At 41.4% G+C, this 12,252-nt stretch overlaps 1 protein-coding gene across 1 annotated transcript in view; it reads right to left on the bottom strand.

Moving 5' to 3' along the window:
* Positions 1-10,264: 10,264 nt before the first annotated feature.
* Positions 10,265-12,252, bottom strand: part of ZNF689 (zinc finger protein 689) — a gene marked incomplete at its 5' end in the record, with an annotated part of 3,049 nt that continues 1,061 nt past the window's right edge. Inside the window, one exon of the mRNA XM_010837441.1 lies at positions 10,265-12,252. Coding sequence (XP_010835743.1) covers positions 12,005-12,252 — 248 coding nt within the window.

The following is a 12,252-nucleotide window of genomic DNA, read 5'->3' on the forward strand; positions in this document are numbered from 1 at the left end:
GTTGTATTTAAAAAGGTGTTTTTTTTGGCTGTGACACGCAGCATGAAGGATCTTAGTTCCCTGACTAGGGATCAAACCCATGCCCCCTGTGTTGGGAGCAAGGAGTCTTAGCCACTGGACTGCCAGGACAGTCTCATTGAACACTTTAAATTTCTTCTCTTTTCTCTGTTGTTTTTGGGTAGAATTGTTTCCCAAAGCAAACCACTCCTTGATCTTGGCTCTCTGGTCAGAATTTTGTGCACTCTGTAACATCTTGGGTCATGGTAGTCCAATTTTCCTAGTAACTTTGTTATGTGCTATGAACACTTGAAAAACTTGAGTATGTATTGTATATGATACTAAATTGTGAATTAGTGGGACTTATGAGGGACAGGGAGGCCTGGCGATTCATGGGGTCGAAGAGTCAGACACGATTGAGCGACTGAACTGAACTGATGATGTAACAACATATCAACATTTGAAGATATTGATAGGTGTATCCTGTTAAGTAATATTCTATTGTATGTATGTACCGCATCTACTCTACCCAGCCCGCTGTCAATGGACATTTAGGTTGCTTCCTCTGCTTCCATGTCTTAGCTGTTGTAAACAGTGCTGCAGTGAACATTGCAGTGCATGTATTTTTTCAGATCATGTTTTTCTCTGGAGATATGCCCATGAGTGGGATTGCAGGGTCATATGGTAGCTCTGTTTTTAGTTTTTTAAGGAACCTCCATACTGTTCTCCATAGTGGCTATACCAATTTACATTCCCACCAAAGGGTAGGAGGGTTCCCTTCTCTCCACACCCTCTCCAGTATTTATTGTCTGTGGCTTTTTTGATGATAGTCATTCTGGCTGATGTGAGGTGATAACCTCATTGTAGTTTTGATTTGCATTTCTCTAATAATTAGCAATGTTGAGCATCTTTTCATGTGCCTGTTGCCCATCTGTATGTCATCTTTGGAGAAATATCTACTTAGGTCTTCTGCCCATTTTTTGAGTGGGTTGTTCTTTTTAACTGTTAGATGTCATGAGATGTTTGTAAATTTTGGAGACTAATCCCTTATTGGTCATATAGGTGCTGTAGTAGTCTTCTAGGATCCTTGGTATTTCTGTGGAGTCAGTTGTAACTTCTTTTTCATTTCTAATTTCATTGATTTGAGTTCTCTCCCTTTTTTTTCTTGATGAGTCTGGCTAAAGGTTTATCAATTTTGTTTATCATTTCAGAGAACCAGCTTTTAGTTTCATTGATCTTTGCAGTTGTTTTCTTGGTCTCTATTTCATTTATTTCTGCTTTGATCTTTTTTATTTCTTTCCTTCTAACTTTAGGTTTTGTTTTTTCTTCTTTCTCTAGTTGTTTTAGGTGTAAGGTTATTTGAGATTTCTCTTTGTTTCTTGAAGTAAGGTAGTATTGCTGTAAACCTTCCTCTTCAAACAGCTTTGGCTGCATCTCATAGGTTTTGGACCCCTGTACTTTAATTTTCATTTATCTCTAGGTCTTTATTTCCTTTTTGATTTCTTCAGTGAAATCTATTGATTGTCTAGTGGCATATTGATTAGCCACAGTGTGCTTGTGCTGTAAAGTTTTTTTCTTGTAGTTTATATCTAATCTCATAGCATTGCGATCAGAAAAGATGCTTGGTATGATTTCAGTTTTCTTAAATTTACCAAAGCTTGCCTTGTGGTGCACCATGTGGTCAGTCCTGGAGAATGTTTCGTGTGCACTTGGGAAGAATGTGTAGTCTGCTGCTTTTGGATGAAATGCTCTTTAAATGTCATTTAAGTCCAGCTCTTCTAAAGTGTCACATAAGGCCTGTGTTTCCTTATTCATTTTTTGTCTGGATGATCTGTCCATTGGTGAAAGTGGGGTAGTCAAGTCCCCCACTATTATTGTGTTACTGTCGAGTTCTCCCTTTATGGTTGTTAGTATTTGCCTTACACACTGAGGTGCTCCTTTGTTGGGTGCCTGCGTGCGTGCTCAGTCGCTTTGGTTGTGTCAGACTCTTTGCGATCCTGTTGACTGTGACCCGCCAGGCTCCTCTGTCCATGGGATTCTCCAGGTGAGAATGCTAGAGTGAGTTATCATGCCCTCCTCCAGGGAATCTTCCTGACCCAGGGATCAAACCCTAATCTCCTGTGTCTCCTGCATTGGCAGGCAGGTTCTTTACCCACTAAGCCATGTGGGAAACCCATTCAGTTCAGTCACTCAGTCGTGTCCGACTCTGCGACCCCATGAACCACAGCACACAAGGCCTCCCTGTCCATCACCAACCCTCGGAGTTTACCTAAACTCATGTCCATTGAGTCCGTGATGCCATCCAACCATCTCATCCTCTGTCATCCCCTTCTCCTGCCTTCAATCTTTCCCAGCATCAGGGTCTTTTCCAATGAGTCAGCTCTTCGCATCAGGTGGCCAAAGGATTGGAGTTTCAACATCAGTCCTTCTAATGAACATTCAGGACTGATCTCCTTTAGGATGGACTGGTTGGATCTCCTTGCAGTCCCAGGGACTCTCAAGAGTCTTCTCCAACACCACAGTTCAAAAACATCAATTCTTCAGTGCTCAGCTTTCTTTATGGTCCAACTCTCACATCCGTACATAACTGCTGGAAAACCCATAGCTTTGACTAGACAGACCTTTGTTGGCAAAGTAATGTCTCTGCTTTTTAATATGCTATCTAGGTTGGTCATAACTTTCCTTCCAAGGAGCAAGCGTCTTTTAATTTCATGGCTGCAATCACCATCTGCAGTGATTTTGGAGCCCCCCAAAATAAAGTCTGACACTGTTTCCACTGTTTCCCCATCTATTTCCCATGAAGTGATGGGGCAAGATGCCATGATCCTAGTTTTCTGAATGTTGAGCTTTAAGCCAACTTTTTCACTCTCCTCTTTCACTCAGCATCAAGAGGCTCTTTAGTTCCTCTTCACTTTCTGCCATAAGGATGGTGTCATCTGTATATCTGAGGTTATTGATATTTCTCCCAGCAATCTTGATTCCAGCTTGTGCTTCCTCCAGCCCAGCGTTTCTCATGATGTACTCTGCATATAAGTTAAATAAGCAGGGTGACAATATACAGCCTTGACATACTCCTTTTTTTATTTGGAACCAGTTTGTTGTTCCATGTCCAGTTCTAACTGTTGCTTCTTGACCTGCATACATATTTCTCAAGAGGCAAGTCAGGTGGTCTGGTATTCCCATCTCTTTCAGAATTTTCCAGTTTATCGTGATCCATACAGTCAAAGGCTTTGACATAGTCAGTAAAGCAGAAATAGATGTTTTTCTGGAACTCTCTTGCTTTTTCGATGAATCCAGCGGAAGTTGGCAATTTGACCTCTGGTTCCTGTGCCTTTTCTAAAACAAGCTTAAACATCTGGAAGTTCACGGTTCATGTATTGCTGAAGCCTGGCTTGGAGAGTTTTGAACTTTAATTTACTAGCGTGTGAGATGAGTGTAATTGTGCGGTAGTTTGAGCATTCTTGGCATTGCCTTTCTTTGGGATTGGAATAAAAACTGACCTTTTCCAGTCCTGTGGCCACTGCTGAGTTTTCCAAATTTGCTGGCATATTGAGTGCAGCACTTTCACAGCATCATCTTTTAGGATTTGAAGTAGCTCAACTGGAATTCCATAACTGAAATTCCATCACCTCCACTAGCTTTGTTCGTAGTGATGCTTTCTAAGGCCCACTTGACTTCACATTCCAGGATGTCTGGCTCTAGGTCAGTGATCACACCATCGTGATTATCTAGGTCGTGAAGATTCTTCTTTGTACAGTTCTTCTGTGTATTCTTGCCACCTCTTCTTAATATCTTCTGCTTCTGTGAGGTCCATACTATTTCTGTCCTTTATTGAGCCCATCTTTGCATGAAATGTTCCCTTGGTATCTCTAATTTTCTTGAAGAGATCTCTAGTCTTTCCCTTTCTGTTGTTTTCCTCTATTTCTTTGCATTGATCGCTGAGGAAGGCTTTCTTATCTCTCCTTGCTATTCTTTGGAACTCTGCATTCAGATGGGTGTATCTTTCCTTTTCTCCTTTGCTTTTCACTTCTATTCTTTTCTCAGCTATTTGTAAGGCCTCCTCAGACAGCCATTTTGCTTTTTTGCATTTCTTTTTCTTGGGGATGGTCTTGATCCCTGTCTCCTGTACAATGTCACGAACCTCCGTCCATAGCCGTGTTGGTGCGTATATAATTGTTATATCTTCTTTCTGGATTGAACCCTTGATCATTACATGTAGTGTCGTTATTCCTCTTGAAATCTTAAGAAATCTAAGTGATAAAAGCAATCCTATCTTTAAAATTAGTGCGAGAATGTTGTTCATCAAAATTTGATTAGTTTTAGGTTATATTTATCATTTTTGCAGTATCATTGGGTTGTATTTTTCATGGAACATAAGGATGGAAGGAGCCTTAATGGTTTTTTTAGTGTAATTGTGCTTCTGCTTTGCTCTTTTTTTTACCATTGTTGATGAGGTACTGTTTTTCCCCTTGGTGGAGATAGTTTAGTACTTCAGTTATAGTATATTTTGCATGTAGTATATTGTTTATATTATATATCATCAGTAAATGTATATGTGTAAGTACACAATGATAATAGGGTTTTACGGTTATTGTATCTTGTCATTTATGGCAAATCATGTTCCAAGGTGACTCATTTGCTGCTGCTTCCTAGGTCAGGAACACTCTTACTGGTTATAGCGTTTTTCTTGTGACAAAATGAGAGCAAGTCATTTTATGAGTTCAATGCATTAAATTCCATTCAATGAACATTTTTTGCATAGTGGCAAATTTGGATGTGGCATTTCTTCTATAAATGTCAAGGGTTAGATATTAGTAAACTCCCCTGATAGGAAAATTTGTGTTAGAGAAACTTAAGAGTGGACAGAGTGTAGAGGGGGCTTCCCAGATAGCTCAGTTGGTAAAGAATCTGCCTGCAATGCAGGAGACCCTGGTTCAATTCCTGGGTCGGGAAGATCCCCTGGAGAAGTGATAGGCTACCCACTCCAGTATTCCTGCCTGGAGAACCCCCACGGACAGAGGAGCCATGGGGTTGCAAAGAATCAGACACAACTGAGCGACTAAGCACATCCTGTTAAGGAAAACGTGCCTCTAAATTTCAAGCTAGAAAGTCACTGGAATAACTGTTCAGAAAAGAATCACAACTAAATGATTTTTTTAGATTTTTAGTATATACCTTAAGAATTGTGTACAAATTGAAACATCTGTGCACCGATCCTCAAAACAACCAGTAAAATCTCAATTATAGAAGAAAAGGAAACAAAACAAAAATGAGGATAGTTTAAGGGACCATTGAGGGAACATCAAGCAGATGAACATTCGCATTAGAGAGGTCCCAGAAGGAGAGAGAAAGAAGGGACAGAAAACCTATTTGAAGAGATAATGGCTTAAAACTTCCCTAGTTTGGCAAAGAAACCAGACAACCAGGTCCAGAAAGCAGTGAGTCCCAAACACAATGTCCACAAAGAGACCCACACCAAGACATAGTTAAAATGTCAGAAGATCCCACATGCCTCATGGCCAAAAAACCAGAGTATAAACAACAGAAGTGGGCTTCCTGGTGGCTCAGTGTAAAGAATCCGCCTTCCAATGCAAGAGTCACAGGTTTGGTCCCTGGGCCAGGAAGATCCCACATACCTTGGAGCAACTAAGCCCACAGCTATTCGGCTTGTGCTCCAGAGCCCGGGAGCTGCAACTCCTGGAGCCCGTGTGCCCTGAAACCTGTGCTCCGCAACAAGGGGGGCCACTCCAATGAGAGATCTGAGCACGGCAGCTAGAGAGTGGCCCCTATACTCCACAACTAGAGAAATTCCACAGAGCATGGAAGACCCAGCATAATCCCCCGCTAAAAAATTGTGATAGAGGGTTATCTTTCTTGTTTCTAGGGTGCTGACAGATTGATTCCTGTTTTAAGTGCTGGTTACTCAGATGTATTCAGTTTGTGAAAACTGAGCTGTACACTTGTGATATGTGAACTTATTTGTACGTGTATTATGCTTCAGTTTTTTAGCAAAAAAATCTGTTCTCTAGTGTTTTTCCCATCCCTTGAGGCAATTTCTATAACCAGTTTCTTGTGTCCTTCCTGAGTTATTTTAAGCATATAAAAGCTTACATCTTTTTTTTCACAAGTACCATATGAATCACACTTCACTGCTTTTTTTCCCTCTTTCACTTTATATCTCTTGTGAAGTGCTCAATTTCAGCACGGATGCTGCTGCTGCTGCTAAGTCGCTTCAGTCGTGTCCGACTCTGTGCGACCCCATAGATGGCAGCCCACCAGGCTCCCCTGTCCTTGGGATTCTCCAGGCAAGAACACTGGAGTGGGTTGCCATTTCCTTCTCCAATGCATGAAAGTGAAAAGTAAAAGGGAAGTCGCTCAGTCGTGTCCGACTCTAGCAACCCCATGGACTGCAGCCCACCAGGCTTCTCCGTCCATGGGATTTTCCAGGCAAAAGTACTGGAGTGGGGTGCCATTGCCTTCTCCTCAGCCCGTATAGTTCTGCTTTTTTTAATGGGTCTGGGAGCATCCTCCTAGCTCTGAATTCAAAAATTAGAGGTCTAAAAGAGAAGCAGTTCTCAAAGACATCATGCTGAATGACATAAGCCTTAGACAAAAGAATACATGTTCTGTGATACCAACTATATGAAGTTTAATATAATGGAAAATGAATGTATGGTTGGGACAAAATTATAACAGTAGTTGTCTCCGGTGGGGTGTGGTTGGGATTGACTAAGTAAGGGCCTGAGGGAAATTTCTAGGATGGTAATGTTCTGTGTCTTGATAGGGGGTTGGGTTAGACAGATGGGTGCATTTGTCAACATCCAGCAAAATACACTTAAAATTTGTGCATTTTATGTAAGTTTGACTCAAAAATATGTAAAACAGATACTGAGCTCTAGTTGATGACATGCATGCTGAAATGTTTAGGGGCGAAGTGTACTAATGATGACAATGTCTTTGAAATGCATCAGAAAGTAAAACGGACTGGTAGAAAGATAGGTAGTTATGTGATAAAGAATAGAATAGTAAAATGCTAATGGGTAGAAAATAGGTGATGAGTATATGGGTGTTCACTGAAAAATTCTAAAAGTAAAATGTTGGGAGGAAAAGAGAAAGAGAAGCAAGCTGGGTATTGCCTGGACAAAACATGATTAACCATTTTAAAGTGTACAATCAGGCAGCATTTAGTGCATTCACAATGTTGTATAACCACCACATCTCTAGTTTCAAAGCTTCATCACCATTGAGACTTTGATTTGGGGTTACATTTATTCCTAAGTATTCTTTTTATGCTATTGTAAATGGAGTTATCTTTTTGGATTGTTCATTGCAACTGATTTTTGTGTGTTGATTTTGTATCTTGAAACTTTGCTGAATTCATTTATTAGCTCTTAGTGTGTGTAATCTTTAGGGTTTTCTAGATATAAGATCATGTTGTCAGTGAATGGAGATAATTTTACTTCTTCCTTTCTAATTTGAATGCCTATTTGTTCTTCTTGCCTACTTGCTTTGCTTGGAACCTCTAATATAATATTTACTAGAAGTGGCAAAAGCAGACATTGTTCCTAATTCCAGGGGAAAAACTTTTAGTCTTTCACCACTGAGTATGTTATTAGCCGTGGGTTTTTCATGTATGGTTTTTTATCATAGTTTCCGTTTCTTGTTCATTAAGTGTTTTTATTGTGAAAAGATGTGGAATTTTGTCATTCTTTTATTGCATTAATTGAGATGGTTTGGGTTTTTTTTCCTTCATTCTATTAAGGTGACATATCACATTGATTAATTTTTGTCTGTTGACACATTCTCAAATTCCAGGAATAAAACCCACTTGGTCATGGTATATAAACCTTTTAGTATACTGCTTTGGTTTGCTCATATTTTGTTCAAGATTTCTATGTCAATATTCACAAAGGATATTTGTAATTTTTTTGTAGTGTCTTTGCCCGTCTTTGGTATCAGTGTAAAAGTTTTCAAAATATATGCTGGACGCAAATTCCATTTCAGATCTGTGATTGGCAAATACTTTCTCCCAGTCTATGGATTTTCACTCTCTTGAAGGTGTCCTTTGAAGCACAAAGTAGTTTTTAAAATTTGGGGTTTTGGCTGTGCTGCATGGCTTACGGGATCTTAGTTCCCCAACCCGTGACTGAACCTAGGCCACAGCAGTGAAAGCACCAAAGTCCTGACCACTGGACCACCAGGAAGCTCCCCCAATTTTGGTTTTGATGATCAGCTCATCAGTTTTTTCTTTGTCACTTGTGCTTTTGGTGTCATAGCTCAGTAACCATTTCCCAATCCAGAATCACACACATACTTATGTCTCCTTCAAAGTTTTATAGCTTTTACATTTAGTTCTGGGGTTCATTTTGAGTTAATTTTTGTGTATGATTAGAGGTCCAACTTCTTCCTTATGATGTCCCAGGACCATTTATTGAAAAGATTGAGACTTGGATTGTCTTGGCACCTTTGTTGCAAATCAATTAATCCTAACTATTAGGGTTAATTTCTGGAAGAACATTTTCTCTTATTTAATAAAATTTCTCTCATTTGGATCTCTTAAGAATTAGAACCCTGAAAATTCTAGTTACTTTCCTTCTCCCATGCCCAGCCACCCTGGTAAACGGGTGCAGGTGTATTTGGTAAAGAGTAGGAAGACTTACAGCATGTCTTTGCCAATGTAACAAAGTCCTTCATCACAGGGACCCAGCCTCCTATCAAAAGGCCCCAGCTTTGGAATTGACACAAATCTGAGAATTTGTTGAAGACAGGGCCTTGCATTTTTGCACACTCAACAAGATGTGTAGCGACATGAGAGCCCCAAGGAGGAGCATTTCCTAACACTGGCTTTATGGCGTTCTTGTAAGAACTACAGACAGGAATGTATATAAAGTGCTTAACACAGTACACAGCACATCACAGATGCTCAACAAAGTAGCTAGAATACTATGGCAATGGGCCAAAGAATAAACAGAGTGGATACAGTGAATGTAGACTACTGTTTCAAGAAATTTAGCTGAAAACAGATTAGGACAGAGGCCAAGGGAAATTTATTGTTTTTAAAGACAGATTTTAGCATGTTTATAGGTTGGTATGTATGTTCCAGAAAAGAGATTCTGAAACTAGGACTTCCCCGGTGGTCCAGGGGTCAAGACTCCACTCCCAGTGTAGGGGTCCCAGGTTCAATCCCTGGTCAGGGAACTAGAGCCTGCATGCACAACTGAAACCTGGTATAGCCAAATAAATAATGAATTTTTTTTAAAGGTATGTTTGTACCTTAATAAAAAAACAAGACTCTGAAACTATAAAACTTAAGAGAATAATAGATGGAGCAAAGTCCATGAGGGGGCAGAAGTAGAGGAAATCCAGGCATACCTGTATTGGGAAGCACTGTATGAGGGGCCTCCCCTGACAGCAAGTAAGAACAAGTGATCACACAGAACTTTTGGAGTGACAATAGAGTGGAATGTTACGGGAGTTCTTATTTGAAACCCTGTTTTCTTAGTGAAAGAGAAGGCAGTCAGTGGTTTGGGACCTATGAAAGACAATAATGTTGAAAGTTCAGTTGAGGATGGAGTGGAAAGGCTGGCTCCTCTCAGCAGCGTTGTAATTGTCTCCCTTCATAGCCCACACATAGGCATAAAGACAGATGGGAGATAGATCCATAATGGCATTGTAGATTAGTTCATTCTTTTGGTCACAAGTAACAAACTCTTAACTACCAGAAGCAGAAGAGAGAATTACTTGGAAGAATACTGGGATCAACAACTGACTACAGGGACTTTCCTGACGGTCCAGTGATTAAGAATCCAAGCTTCCACTGCAAGGGTCATGGGTTCAGTTCCTGGTCAGGGAATTAAGATCCCGAAAGCTATATGGCACAGCCAAAAACAAAAACTCTCCCACTGGCTATAGCTGGTTGAAGATCAACCAGCTGAAGTTGGGATCCTGGGACTGATGAGGTAAACCTAAGAACTTGTCTCATCTCAGCCCTCTACAGACCACATACTGGGATTGCCTACCAACAGCTCTGAAATTTTATAAGTTACAATTGAGGTCCAAAGAAATTTCTAAAATTCCTAGGAAAGGAAATAGTTGGGTTAGCCTGGTGATAAAAGTAGGTAAAAGAATCAGTTCTACAACAGAAGGTGAAGCAGAATTCTAATAGGTCTCTGCTAGGGAAGGGCAAGGTTTCCATCAGAACTATAAAAATGTCTCCTCAGTTAAGGAACTAGATTTATATTTTATAAACAATAATTCCACAAGGAACATAGTCACTCATCAGACATTTTAATGAATCCCAATCTGATACGACCTCTGCTTTGGGGGTAGCCCATCAATCCAAGAAGAAACAGTTACAATTCAACTTGCTAAAAACCAGAACAGAGGTAATTACAAACACTCTGCCCCAGCCACACATCCCTGGGGCTGATGGCAGAAGAAATGAGGGAAGAAGCAATGGGCAGGAGGATGACCAACTCCAAGGTTTGGACTATACATCATGTTTGGAAATTCCAATTTGGTGCAGCTCCCCAAGGCCAAGTGGTAGGCCTTGTTTATTTAATTCAGTAAAGTTTTACTGAGTACCTACTTAGGGATGGGTGCCATGAAGGCATATCAAAGGTTAAAACATGTTGCTGCTGCCATATGGAGCTTCTGTGAGGGAGGCAGGGATGAACATAACTTGATGACTAGACTTCTGCTTCATATTCAATTACCTAACTTTCTAACTTCCCTGAATGGCCTCGCCTCATTTCATGAAAGATGCTGACAGAGGAATCAAAAGAAGGTTCTGTACTAGTGTCTCCTTATTCTCATGAGACTTAGGGAGGAGCAAGACCCAGTTCCCAAGAAATTCAAATCCACCAGATAAAGTACAAGCTGGTCCTGGTTTTACTTCTTGCTGCTAGACCACAGTTCCCCCACCCTGCTTTTCCTTAAAATCAGTCTCCCAAAACTCACTGTGCTTATGTCCCAGACCTACCTTGAACCAAACTTCCAAATGCAGAATGCAGAAGACTTAGCTTCACAGCACGTGGTTTAAAAAGAAAAAGCTTAGATATATAGGTGTCTGCAACCCAATAAAGCCCTGGTACACTGTCACCACCTCCAAATCCAGTACAATCTAGACCTCTTCAAACAAGTACAGACCAAGGGGGTATAGTGCACACTATGATGCTGGCTTATTTTGTATGACTTTTTAAAAAAGACATCAAAAAACCAGCACCTGCCTGGGGAGAGATCACGTGTGGGAACTGAAAGCCTGTCTTTTAGGAATGATTGACCAAATTAATGCTATTTAACCTGAAAACAGGGAGGCCTGGCGTGCTGCGATTCATGGGGTTGCAAAGAGTCAGACACGACTGAGCAACTGAACTGAACCTGAAAACATGGAAACGTATCTGTGATTAAGTTTTCTGAAGGGCTGCCACGTAGATCAAGTTTTAAACATATTCTGGACAAGGCTTCCAGGGAAGGAGAATGTAGTACTTAAGGGCCTTCTAAAAGTCAGAGCTATGCCACAGTGAAAGGACCCGCCTTGTGAGGTAGAGAGCTGCATTAAGGGAGGTTTTAAAGGGCAGATCACTTGGCAGGAATACTGTCAAAAGGGGGCTAAACCAAGTTTGTTTCAAACCTAGCAAGGAAGAAGAGGCAGAGGAGGGGGAAGATCTTGCACCCCATGAATGGGATCCTCCTGACTGCATGCACAAACTAGAAAACACAGCCCCTAAATTAGATGGGGAGAACCTTTAGCCTGATACCCCACACACAAGTCCTTTAGGACAGGGCAGGTTGAAAAATTTTTACTGCATAATGTCCCCTCTCGTCACTGAGGCTGTCTGTTTTAGACGCAGGTATTAAGGCAGCCAGCATGGTAGAATACACTAAACTTCAGCTCTGTGTAGCAACAGGGTTTTAGTTCTGACTCTGACCTGTATGATCAGGGGGCTCCTTCCCTTTTCTGGGCCCCCTCCATGAAGTGAAATGAACTTACACAGTCCCTCCCCTTCTAAAGGGCCTGGCCTTTCTGGCTAGGCGCCCCTATGGCAGATCTAGGGCCACAGTTCTGGACGCCGGGGATACACTTGTGGACCGCCAGAGACCACCTCTGGCGGAAGCAGCGGCCACACTCCAGGCAGGGGAAGGGCTTCTCCCCCGTGTGCAGGAGCTGATGCTGAGCCAAGTGGCTCCACTGGGCAAAGCGCTTGGAGCACAGGTCGCAGGCGTAGGGCCGCTCGCCTGAGTGGACGCGCCGGT

The sequence above is a fragment of the Bison bison genome, unplaced genomic scaffold, assembly GCF_000754665.1.
Source record: "Bison bison bison isolate TAMUID 2011002044 unplaced genomic scaffold, Bison_UMD1.0 scf7180017864072, whole genome shotgun sequence".
Classification (NCBI taxonomy): domain Eukaryota; kingdom Metazoa; phylum Chordata; class Mammalia; order Artiodactyla; family Bovidae; genus Bison; species Bison bison.